Source organism: Hemiscyllium ocellatum, chromosome 11, assembly GCF_020745735.1.
Source record: "Hemiscyllium ocellatum isolate sHemOce1 chromosome 11, sHemOce1.pat.X.cur, whole genome shotgun sequence".
NCBI lineage: Eukaryota > Metazoa > Chordata > Chondrichthyes > Orectolobiformes > Hemiscylliidae > Hemiscyllium > Hemiscyllium ocellatum.
Genome location: NC_083411.1, coordinates 14,616,237 through 14,629,869, shown reverse-complemented (window position 1 = coordinate 14,629,869; position 13,633 = coordinate 14,616,237). Strand labels below are relative to the sequence as shown.

At 40.4% G+C, this 13,633-nt stretch overlaps 1 protein-coding gene across 2 annotated transcripts in view; it reads right to left on the bottom strand.

Moving 5' to 3' along the window:
* Positions 1-8,455: 8,455 nt before the first annotated feature.
* tbc1d8b (TBC1 domain family member 8B) overlaps positions 8,456-13,633 on the bottom strand; it is a 92,355-nt gene continuing 87,177 nt past the window's right edge. Inside the window, exon 20 of one of the 2 annotated variants that reach the window (XM_060832414.1) lies at positions 8,456-8,740. In XM_060832414.1, the coding sequence (XP_060688397.1) occupies positions 8,699-8,740 (42 nt within the window). In that variant the 3' untranslated portion in view covers positions 8,456-8,698. Of the gene's footprint in view, positions 8,741-9,259; positions 11,180-13,633 lie in introns of those variants that run through there. The other variant, XM_060832413.1, reaches the window with a different exon arrangement.

The window sequence follows — 13,633 nt, the reverse complement described above, 5'->3', positions numbered from 1 at the left end:
CAACTCCACTGTTGTTTATCTCCACATTTTGGCTGCTATTTTCTGCACAGGTTAGTTCAGAAATATAGCTGACTTCAAATATAAACATGATTCGTGGACAACTGACTCAAAGAGACAACCGTGTAAAAGCTACATGAAGAAAAGATACAAATTTTGCATTTCTGGCAGAGTTCTTGAAAATGTTACCAGTGTCACAATACTTATTTTCTGCTCTAAAAAAGTATTCACCATAATCCTATCCAGACCAACGGTCTATCATTGCAGAGAAACAACTTGGGGGTGGGAGGGTGGTACAGTGTCTCAACAGTTAGCACTTGATGCCTCACAGCACCAAGGATCCAGGTTTGATTCCAACCTCAGGTGACAGCCTGTGTGGAGTTTGCATGTGCTCCCCATGGCTTTCTGACAGTGCCTTATATTAAAAGCGGTGGGCAACTTATGTCCTTATGTGAATAAGTGAACTTTGCACAAAACCACGTTGTTGATCTCTAGGTTTTGGCTGCTATTTTCTGCATAGGTTTGTTAAGGAATACAGCTGACTTCAAATATAAACGCAATTCATGGACAATTGACTCGAAGAGGCAATGGTTTCCTTCCACAATCCAAAGATGTGTGGGTTAGGTGGATTTAGCTATGCTAAGTTGCCCTGTATTGTCCAGGAATGTGCAGACTAGGTGCGTTAGCCATGGTTACTATGGAGATAGGGAACATGTGTGGGTCAGTCTTCGGCTAGTCAGTGTGGACTTGATGGGCTGAATAGCCTGCTTCCACACTGTAGGGATTCTGTGGTAACAATCGGAGGGTCACCATACCTCAGGCAAGGTTGGGAGAAGTGTCCTTCATGTGGTAACCTCCGTTGGTGCAGGAATTGAACCCATACTTTCTTTTATAATCACCCACAGGTTGTGGTTTCACTGGCCAGACCAGCATTTATTGTCCATCCCGAATGGCACTGACGGCAGCTCAGAGTCATCCACACATTGCTGTTCGCAACATCCCACACAACAAACCAGCCATCCACCTAACTGAGCTAGCACCGCTAAACCACAAGGGCAGAATGAGGAGTTTGCTCGCAACATTCAGAACAATTTGAGATGACCTTTTGAAAACAGGCTGGATGAAAGCCAAGGTTGATGCTATGGAGTCCTACAGTTGGGTGAAGGAAAATTGGGTGGAAACAATACCTTGGATGTCAAAGCGCTCTCTTTCAACACACAGTATTGCAGCATCACAGTCAATCTCAGGACATTACTCACAGCCAGTAAGTGCTTGCGAAGTTTAGTTACTATCATAATGCATGGGAATTTGTACACAGCAACCAGCCACAAATAGTATCAAGAATAAGTGATCACCTAACCTTTTGTTTCCCTCATGGCATTGGTTGAATTACGAATAGTAGTCAGGACATGAGAATTTCTCTAAAATGGAGTCAGATGGAGGTGGAGACAGTTTGGTTCAACAACTTGTCAAAAACAACTTACCTCACCTTAAAGTACAGCAGTCTCAGTACGATACTCAACGATCAGCTTAGTTTATATGCTCAAATCTCCGGAGAACACCTCAAACTCTCAACTTTCTGTCTTGGAACCACGCATGCTGATAGAGTTACTGATGCACAGCATGGAAACAGACCCTTCGGTCCAACCCATCCATGCCGACCAGATATCCCAACCCAAACTAATCCCACCTACCAGCAACCAGCCCGTATCCCTCCAAACCCTTCCTATTCATATCACCATCCAGATGCCTCTTAAGTGTTGTAATTGTACCAGCCTCCACCACCTCCTCTGGAAACTCATTGCATAGACGTACCACCGTCTGTGTGAAAACGTTGCCCCTTAGGTCTCTCATATCTTTCCCCTCTCACCCTCAACCTAGTTCTGCACTCCCCAACCCCGGGCAAAAGACTGTCTATTTACCCTATCCATATACCTCATAATTTTGAAAACCTCTATAAGGTCACCCCTCAGCATCTGATGCTCCAGGGAAAACAGCCCGAGCCTGTTCAACCTCTCCCTATAGCTCAAATCCTCCAATCCTGGCAACATCCTTGTAAATCTTTTCTGAACCTTTTCAAGTTTCACAACATCTTTCTGATAGAAAGGAGACCAGAATTGCACGCAGTGGTCTAACCAATGTCCTGTATAGCCACAACATGACCTCCAACTCCCGTACTCAATACTCTTAACCAATAAAGGAAAGCATACCAAACGCCTTCTTCACTATCCTATCTACCTGCGACTCCACTTTCAAGGAGCTATGAACCTGCACTCCAAGGTCTCTTTGTTCAACAACACTCCTTAGGACCTTACTATTAAGTTTATAAGTCCAGCTAAGATTTGCTTTCCTAAAATGCAGCACCTTGCATTTATCTGAATTAAATTCCACCTGCCACTTCTCAGCCCATTGGCCCATCTGGTCAAGATACTATTGTAATTGGAGGTAACCCTCTTTGCTGTCCACTACACCTCCAATTTTGATGTTATCTGCAAACTTACTAACTGCACCTCTTATGCTCGCATCAAGATAATTTATGTAAATGATAAAAAGTAGAGAGGCCTCCTGTCTGAAAAACAGTCCTCCAACAGTAGCCTCTGTCTTCTACCTTTGAGCCAGTTCTGTATCCAAATGACGAATTCTCTTGTATTCCTTGAGACCTAACCTTGCTAATCAGTCTCCCATGGGGAACCTTGTCGAACGCCTTACTGAAGTCCATATAGATCACATCTACTGCTCTGACCTCATCAATCCTCTTTGTTACTTCCTCAAAAAACTCAATCAAGTTTGTGAGATATGATTTCCCACACACAAAGCCATGTTGACTATTCCTAGTCAGTCCTTGCCTTTCCAAATACATGTACATCCTGTCCCTCAGGATTCTCTCCAACAACTTGCCCACCACTGATGTCTGCTCTATCCTCCTATTTCTGCCCTTACTAGCTTGCAGCACCGGGAGTAGTCCAGGTATTTACTACTCTCAAGGACATTCTGCACTCTCTCTGAGGCATCCTTGATCCTGGCTCCAGGGAAGCAACACACCATTCTGCTTTTTCGCTGCTGGCCACAAAAACATCTGTCTGTACCTCGGACTAGAGAATCCCCTAACACAATTGATCTCTTGGAACCAGATGTAGCCCTTGTTGCATTAGGAGCAGTCTCAATACCAGAAACTTTGTGCTACATTCCCCTGAGAATCCATCACCCCCTACATTTTCCAAAACAGCATACCTGTTTGAAACAGGTATAGCCACAAAAGACTCTTGCACTAGCTGCCTACCTGTCTTACCTTTCCTGGATTAACCCATCTATGTGACTGTATCTGAGACTTTCCCCCTTCCTATAACTGCCATCCATTACATACTGTTGTTGTTGCAAATTCCTCATTGCTTCTAACTGTCTCTCCAACCGATCCATTCGATCTGATAACATTCGCAGCCAACAGCATTTATGGCAGATATAATCCGCAGTAACTCTTAAACTCTCTTTAAACTCCCACTTCTAACAAGAAGTGCATATCACTCTTTTAAAGTCCACTTTTGCTTCTTCACAATCTACAGACCCAGAAAATAACACCGTCTTATTCCTCTACAAACACTGCTCCAGGTTAAAATATAAGTGATAACTATTAATTTAAGTTTAATCGAGAGACATATCTCCAAAGACACATAATCAAGAAAGAACCCACTCTACTCATTACTGCAGATTCTCTGTAGGCCACACATAAAACAACGATTAACTTATCTGATTCTGTGCTGTGAACTTCGCCCAACAGTTCCTCCAAGATTAGTTGTGAATTTCACGGTTTGTTAATTTTCCCAGATGCACTCCGATATCCAGCAATACGTGAATTCAAACAGCAAAAGCAGTAACTGTGCAGGTTCTTTCTCTCTATCCTGCAATGACCTCACCATGTGCTTCCTTTGTCTGTTCTTCTCCCTTTTAAAACTGCTATTGTTTTGACTTTTGTTTTCCCAATGTTCCAAAACAATGCAACAGCATATAAAACAGTAATTGCTGCTCCTGGAATTCGAGGAAATCACTTCCAGCACCTAAAATACCTCAAAAAAGGAGCAGCTGTTACAGCCAGAAATTTTTCCCATCCTCCATCTTGGATTACCCAGAGATGAGATAGGGCAGACAGTGGATCAGAAAATTGGAGCACTTCACTCATCTACCACTATCCAGTCAGAAAATATTAGGGATTGGGGAACGGATCTATGTTTTTAATAAAATTTTGAGCAATACATAATCCTGCCCAGGACTGGAGAATGTGACTAAATGATCAAACTAGCATCAACTTTTTCAAGGCCTAATGTACAAATGGCAATTTGAGTACAAAATTCTATAATGATAACAACGAGCTAGATTTTGAGTGGCAATCATAGCCAAGATGCCACTCTGCTCCTATGTCTTTACATTAAGAGCAAGCTCCTTATTTCTGACAGGAGATTCCAATTACTGATCCCTCAGAAACGGGGACTTCCTTTAAAACCAACTGTGCCCTTGGAGTGCAGGATAGTTGGGTGAGTGAAAACCACACGCCTGTTTTACACTGCAGCAGTTATCTTTACTTGTGATTGAAATGCCCCTCCTAGCTACTTTGATAGCTCCCCATGAAAGGTAAGCATGATGTTGGGGTGGTGGTTTTTGAGTATTTTGGGTACAGCAGGGACAGCACAGAGTATGTGGTGCGCTGGGGGGTGAAGGGATGCATCAGGTCCCAGAGACAGAGAGGAATTGAACATCACAGAGTGTTGAGTCCCTTGAGGTGGGAGATCTTATTGGGTGGTGAATGTAAGCTCACAGAGGCAGAGTGTTTATCCAATTCAGTGACTGGGACATAGATGGGTGAAAGGGCTATTGGGTTGCAGAGATAGATAAGCATGTCATATTAGTATTTGGGAAACGCAAGATGTTACGTGAGATGCAGTTTTAGGAGTGTGATAAGTTGGGGGTCAGTTTTCTATTTATCCAGGAGTTAGATTACATATTTAATTGTCCAGCTTTTCCTGTGTAACAGTTTCATCAATTGCAGCAAAGCCTCCAAATTTTCCCATTGAAATACACATTTTCAAAGAGTTCCAGGCATTGGGAATTACCAACTGAATCCCCCGTTTTATCAGTTTCTTAGATATCTACTACATTGGGGATTCCGCTATGTCCTACCATATAAATGCCATCTAGGCAGCAGAAAATCCAGGCCAAGAAACACTACCAAAGTTTATCTTTACAGAGGATGCTTTCATTGCTCAGTCCTTTGAGTATAGGAGTTGGGGAATCGTGTTGAGGTTGTACAGGACGTTGGTGAGGCCTCTTCTGGAATTCCATATCCAGTTCAGATCGCCCAATTGTAAGGAGGATATTATTAAGCTGGAAGGGTTCAGAAGAGATTTACCAGGATGCTGCTGGGTATGAAAAGGTTTGTGTTATAAGGAAGACTGGATAGGCTCGGACTTTTTTCACAGGAGCATAGGGAGGTTGAGAGGTGACCTGATATAAGTTTATAAAATAATAACAGATATAGATAGGGTTAATGGGAGGTGTCTTTTCCATAGGATGGGTGATTTCAAGACTAGGGGGCACACTTTCAAGGGGAGAGGAGAAATTTTTAAAAAGACATGAGGGACAAATGTTTTACACAAAGGATGTCTCGCGTGTGTAATGAACTTCCTGAGGAAGTGGTGGATGTGGCTACAATCATAACGTTTAAAAGACATTTGGATGAGTACATGACTGGAAAAGGTCTGTCAGGATATGGGCCAGGAGCAGGCAGTTGGGACTGGTTTAGTTTGGGATTATATTTGGGTGGACTGAGGGTCTGTTTCATTGCTGAATGTTACTATATGGTGAGTTACTAAATTAATGTGTGGAGCACTGACAACGATCTAATTCTTATGAAATCTAAGATTCAAAGCAATATTTTAAGTGCTGCATTAATGGAGCAGAGGGTGTAGCTGTACAGGTTTCAGCAATGTGGGTGTTGTTTTCAAAGATGAGGCAGCCTGTCTAAAACAATATAAACATGCAAAAAGCCAGAGGGAGTTTGCAAACTTTCGCAAGCAATTATTTGGGAAGTACTTACATTTCGAACAATGACCAGCAGAATGTCCAAGAACAGAATAAACTAGTGCATCATTGATAGTTCTTCTTCCCAGAGTTACACATTAGGTATATGTTAGTCATACATTAGGGGCAGCATGGTGGCTTCGTGGTTAGCACTGCTGCAGCACACCGCCAGGGACCCAGGTTCAAACCCAGCCTTGAGTGGCTGTGTGGAGCTTGCGCATTCCTTCTCTATGCTTGGGTTTCTTCCCAACGTCGTGCGGGTCAGTTGGATTGACCCTGGGGAAGTGCAGGTCATGGAGATAGAGTAGGGGGTTCAATCTGGGTAGGATGCTCTTCAGAGACTCAGTGTGGACTTGATTGGCCAAATGGCCTGCTTCCACATTAAAGGGATTCTAAGATGATCTATATAGACTAATGTTGATGGATTTATGGTACGAGCCACAATGTTCTTACAATAAAAAAACAGCCATGGGTACTTCATTAAAATATCAGAGCTTGAACATTAGGTTTTAAATGTTATCTTCTCTACACATTTTCTAATTGATGAAAAGGTGCCAAATAATGTTAATGGACAAATGAATTTAAGCAAAGCTGTCTTTAGTACAGTACCTACAGTCTTTGACGCATTTGTGGTAATGTTAACTATATGATGTGAACTATAACAATTACTCTATAAGTGGTGTACCTATAGCACTGTATTTTAAACATTTCACTTGATCACAATATTGTATTTGTCCATTACACATTGAGAAGGTAGCTCATTTTTGATCAGTTTTGTGTTGATTAAAATGAAGATGCTCATGACCTGGAGTAGATGTCCTTTCCATTTTGTAAAACCTGGAGCAATTCGAGGTGTTGCAGGGCATTAGATAAAGAGTAAAGCCTCTGTCAGCTCCTTACAGTATGAGTAAACATCAAACTCTCAAAACTCTCTCTTCCTGCTTCTGTTCACATTTTCCATACACGTACCACTCATCCGGGTTCTAATGGGATTGACAAATTGTTTAAAACTCATGTTCTGGATTGGCAAGCCTTCCATCCCATCACTCTGGGTCTATGACTAATGGCCATGTACATCTCGTAAGAAAGATTCCTTAACTTTATTTATCACTAATACTGTACAGCACCTCAAAGCCAGCCAGAATTGATATTCATAAATGAGCAATACTGATCTTTTTTAAAAGATGCAGTCGCCTTAACTGTTCTTACAATTCAAATGTTGTGCACATCTTTATCAATCGGTATTTCATGTTAGTTGTGCAGGTCTCTATTCATACAATCACTTTGGGACAGAACAGCAATACAGTCTTGGTACATCTCTCAAAAAAAAACCTCAATTCTGTTATACCGCTACAAACTGCAGAACCCTCAGGACCCACCTCAATAGCGTTCCAGCTGAAGAAATAGTCATTCTTCTTATAAGGCTCCATTGCATGAATCCCTCCATAGCTGTGTTAAAGGCTAATGTTTTGCTTAATGCCCTCTTGTCTGCACATCATTAGGGGAATTTGGGGAGTCATACAGATGTACAGCATGGAAACAGACCCTTCGGTCCAACCTGTCCATGCTGACCAGATATCCTAACCCAATCTCGTCCCACTGACAGTACCCAGCCCATATTCCTCCAAACCCTTCCTATTCATATACCCATCCAAATGCCTTTTAAATGTCACAATTGTACCAGCCTCCACCACTTACTCTGGCAGCTTATTCTATACATATACCACCCTCTGCATGAAAAAGTTGCCCCTTAGGTCCCTTTTATATCTTTCCCCTGTCACCCTAAACCAATGTCCTCTAGTTCTGAACTCCCCCCACCCCAGGGAAAAAGACTTTGCCTATTCAGAGTTTGGCCACTGTCTTCATAAATCATGGCTTACAGTTATCTGAGCAGGAAGCAGGGTTCCTTGGACTGTCCACTGAAGTCAACACCGTTTCCAATTGCAGACATGGGGAAGGCGAGAATTTTCTGCTCATTTATTCAGAACAATCATTTTGATGTTTGGTTGTACCAAATTTGAGCATTAATGAAAACAAAACACATTCTGTTGAGTCTTTTCACCCAGCTCACATCAGGCTGATTCACAACAAATACCAATTTAGAAGGGATAACAATGTTTTTTACTGTTCAAGGTGACAGTGCGGGTTGGTTGGCAAGAGGACTCTGATTGGTAGAGGCATAGGCATGGAGAGTGCACCTGGTAATTCTAACTGACAGTTGACTGCCAAGCTATGTTTAATTTTTAAGCAGAGTCAATTGGTTGGTATTCATATCTCCCCAAGAAATGAACCAGAGAATGACAACTAATTGTTTTGTTGAGTTTAAATACACAGTGTCTGTACAACCCAGGCTGATCGGATACAGTCAGTACTTTCCTTGATGCAAAAAGCTGAAGTGATACGTCCTTTTATACGGAGTCAATTCATCTCTGTGGTCTGAAAGAACATAGACGTACACCGCACCTGCTTCAATGCAACCAAATAGATGGCCATTCTCAAGCTCATTTATCATGGCACGATCTGGACCAATTACAGTCAAAGCGTCTGGTTTAAAATTTAAACAAAGTTTGGGAGTTAACTGTCAGTCACCATTAACTGGTGCATTTTCCAAAGCAATGCTTCAATTCACTCTTCAACACTCTCTTCTCATATACTTTATTGCTTGTGGATTGTCCTAATGAGAACAAGACAAAATTTCTATTCAGCAATACATAAAATATACACACACACATGCTGTTCATTTAATCATGATACCACAAGTGTGGAAAACTATAAAGTTAATTACAATTTCATTTCTACCCATCCTAACTGAAATTCTTTTAAGTTTACTGGATAGAAACGGGTAGCTCTCAACTTGCTAGCTTTATTTTCTTGTTGATAAAATAAAAATAGAGACAGAAACAAAAAATTATTGCAAGAAACAGATAAACAGCACATGCTAACAACCAACCCAGCTTGGTATCTCGTTTAGCTAATTTTCATCTTATCTTCATTCACTTGGCTGCCACTGGAAATGCTGAAGTTTATATTTTCCCTGTTTTAACCATCAGGCTTTAATTGTTATAAGAGCTATGAACTGATATGAATAAATGCTGGCAGGACACCATATACATTGGGGCAAGATTATAATTGGATGATCTCTTAAAAGTCATTTTATCTACTAGAGGAAAATAAAAGATCAATATTCTACCGCTTAGACTAGTCAACAATGTTCTTTTATTAGAAAGCAAATATAAAGAGAACTAGAAAACACAATTTGTAAAAACCAACTGAACTGGAAATCAAAATATTTATTTTAGACTTACTCTTTAGACAAGGTTTTCAGTACAATAAAGGACTAAAGGAACATAAGACAGAAAGACTCATCAATCAATGGAGTAAGCACTATCGCATGTGCCCGAGTGTTTGGCACAAACATAGTTTGTCCTTGAAAACTAGATTTTCTTTTAATCTAAAAAAAAACTCTCAGCAAATTGCTTTTTTGGATTTCAGACTACCATTTCCTAACAGCGGTCTCCAGCACGAGCTGATTTTATATCTATATATGGTGTTTACCTTTTTGTGTGGCTATATACAAACTCTGTGTTAATTTTACTTTCATAAGGACATTGCATTATCTTCATTGAACATAAGCAATTAAATCAAAGAATGATTCTATAACTGATACTAAGTTCCAAGACATCTGGTTTAGAAAATGTAATGCCTGAAAACTTCACATTTTCAGTTGATTACAATTACCACCAAATCTTGACATCGGAATCAAGAGCAAAATCTATATTATTTATATAATGTGTACTCTACTAATGGGCTGTTTCTTAAAAAAATACTCTCAGAGCAGGAAAGAAGCAAGATAGATTAACAGTAACATTTGAAAGTGAACAAGTGTGCATCATACTTCAAAAATACAGGACATATCTTATTGTAAATATTCCCTTCCCTATCAGAAGTATACGAGCTATAAATAATTTCTTTTCGATAACAATTTAAAAACAAATGCTTTTAGTATAAATAAGGAAAATGTATTCCTCTTCAATTTGCTGAGAACGTGCCAGATTCCATAAAGTACAGCAACAGCTCTTTTGACTCAATCCCCTGGCAAGAATAGGAAATTGCATGGGCCCACTCTACAGAGTTGTATTGGTAGTGTACAAAAAACAACAGAGTTCACAGGAATACGTGTCAATCTGATACGTTCTACTAGTGTAAACAGGAACGGCTTTACATTTTAATCTCAATTTAGTTTCAAACCAGGAATATTTGAAATGTGTCCACCTTTCTTGTTTAGGTTCTCATTTTATGCAAGCTTCTTACATCACCCAAAATCAGTGCATGTAAACAAAGGTCTGTTTTAAATCCCTCAACAGCAAAAAGGTAATAGCTGCTTTGTGGCTCATAGCTCGTGTTCAACATGTTTGTCTATCCATCTTACTTATATGCATCATATATATATGTATACATAGCAAAATAAAGTTGCAGCCTGGAAAAATGCTGTGTGCGTTTGTGCAACTTCCCTCCATGTCATTTTAGCACAGCATTAATATAATGTTAACAACTGCATTAAAATAACAGCAAATCTCAGGCAATACAGCTTACGCTTTCGCTTGCTGTCATCGGCAACAGAATTTTCAAAAGCTTGTGGGCTGTTGCATCACCACAACAGCTGAATATGGCCTAAGTGTTACAACAGAGAACAAGCTCAGTCAATGGCATTTGACTGCCTTTTAGCCCTTAGTTGAACAGATTTAGTTTGTTCTATTTTTGCCCTTATATCTACGTGTTTCTCAAAAAACGTAACCAAAACCGGTTCATTTAACAGCGAGGCCAGTATCTGTTCAAAGGCAAAGGTCCACTCAATCTCAGTTTGTGTTTCCTGAGCATTATCTTCACGCTTCGTTAATGCCTTGTTCTCCTGAATGCTGTCACCACTTCGGACATCTTGGATTGCACCTTGTTTACTTGGGAAGGGAGGATTTGAGCTGTTCAACATTCTCCCTACTTCTTCCATTCGAAGCAAAAGGCCTGTGACAGTCGTTATGGCTCGATAAAGTGCCTCTTCATTAGGATCTCCATGGAATAGATTATACAGTGTCTTGGAAAACTGAACAAATTGTGACTGGGGAATTAAGAATAAGCACAAATGTCATCAGGTACAAAAATTTTTTTTTGGAAATGTGTCTTTGCTTCTACATTGACAAAAGTTGCACTCCAATCTCAAAACACTAGGAATCATTAACAAAGCTAGGCAAAAGTGAGGACTGCAGATGCTGGAAACCAGAGGTTAGATCAGAGTAGTGCTGGAAAAGCACAGCAGGTCAGGCAGCATCCGAGGAGCAGGAGAGTCGATGTTTCGGGCATAAACCCTTCATCAGAAATGACTGAAACGTCGACTCTCCTGCTCCTCAGATGCTGCCTGACCTGCTGTGCTTTTCCAGTACCACTCTGATAATTAACAAAGCTGTTGAGCAACTAAATAATGAATTCAAATAAGAACACAAAATCCTGAAAACACTCAGCAGCCAAGCAGTGTCTTTGGAGAGAAAAAAGATCCAGGTCAATGATCGTTCAGCCCTGCTGGAAAAGATAAAGGGAGAAATAGCTTTTAAGCATACATACAGCCTGTGAGGGAAAGTTGGATGTGGGTGGGGGCACGGTGGCTCAACGTGCAAAATAATAAAAGGGTAGCCCTCAGTACTAAAGTGGAGAGCATGTGTAGTTAAATGACAAAAAGGGAATTGCAGCACAAGATGAAATGAATGATAATTAGATGTACAAAGGAAAGATGAGTCCAGAGAAAATTACAAGGAGAACAGGAGGATGGAAGCACGGAAATTCTGGTACAGAGTAAGGGGCTGGAAATGCAGCAATAGAAAGGCAGATAAAAACCATGAGCTGAGTGCTTCCAGCAGTTTCAGTTTTGATGAGAGATTTCCAGCATCCAAAATAAATTGCTGGCACAATTGTAGTGGTTTATTTTCATTTCCAAAATACATGGCTGGGGGGTATTTTGCAGCACTCTACTTATTACAATCTGATTTTTGACATGGTGGATTTGATTTCATATGAAACCTAACAGCCATCACTTCTCTCAGTGGATCTAAAAGTGCTTCACATTCAAAGAAGTGTAATCACAACAAAATAAAATGGAAACGTTGCAGCAATTCTAGCAGCATCTATAAAGAGAGAGAAACAGAGTTAATATTTCAAGTCCAGTGATTCATCAGAATACTGGACGCAAAACTCATTTGTTTCTCTCTCTCTCACTATAGATGCGGCCAGATACATGAGAGTTTCTCCAGCACTTCCTGTTTCAGATTTCCAGCATCCACAGTTCTTTGTTTTATTCAAGTTTTGCCATATGTAACTGTTGTTAAATAGCAATATGGCCAATGGCTGCATTTCAGCTCCCCAGATGGCTCAGTTGAAAGTACTGCAGTGTGAAACAGAAAAGCGAGACTGTAAAATCAAGACACACTCAGTACGTCAGCTGATCCCGATGGAGTTGCAGTAACTGAGCTCACAGTGAATGGCCAAGGGTTCCTCGTCCTGACTGTTGACATCTGGAGAATTCAGACTGATGCAAGGCATATTTTGAAGGGTTATTGATTTAATATGAAAGTACTAAGGCTCTTTACTTTGAATGAGTCAACTGATTTGTAGTGCAGCTAGAGAAATAATAAAAGTATAAAGTTGATCATTCCAAGAATGCTTTAGCATTTGAATATTGGAGGACAATTTAGATGAATGCACGTTTCATCTTCTGCTAAGGTGTAGAATATGCTAATTATGCCTGTTGACTTTTGTCATAAAATTTACCACAATGTTAAACAAGATTGACCAACAGGGAAAACAGCATCTGGTGTACCAAACAAACTCTTATTTTGGGGACCTTGCTCACAGTAGCAACCCATTATGAAAATGAAATCTACAATGATACTTTGTGTTGAGGATTGATCAATGAAGATTTCAAGTTATTCATCATAAGTGTGAGGTAAGGATGAAAATGGCTGATAATAGTTTTCTCTCTCTCTCTCTCTCTAATCAGGGAAAAAACTCTTACTTGATTTATTTCTCTATATGTTTATTACGCAAACATCATGCTGATGCATGGACTGAGTCAAACAGAATACATCGATTAAGTTGAAAGCGGAGCTGGTTTGTTGGATTCAAACTGCCTTGTGGCTGGGTTGGGCAATGCTTCTCTTCTGCTATCATTTCCTAAAGTAATAAAAAGTATGTCCAGAGTTTCACTCACTGATAAGCAGCTAACATTCCTGGAATTGAGTTTAATAACGCACCATGAACATTTGGACAGGTTAGGAGGCATTCCACCCGATCTCTTTAGTTTTCAGCAACTGGATTGCAGATCATAAATTTTCTCCCTGTTCTTGCTGAAGTTTTCCCTAAGGAATAATTCCACAGTAGTTTGGACGTGAGAGCCAATTTTGGTTTGTGAATGAAAATTGGATTGCTGGCAGGGTAGGTAACACGCACAGTTGGAAGGTGATCCTTGGTATGAACGCTGTGCTATTGGCCAATTGACCTGCTTTGCACTGGCAGCTTTTCTGCT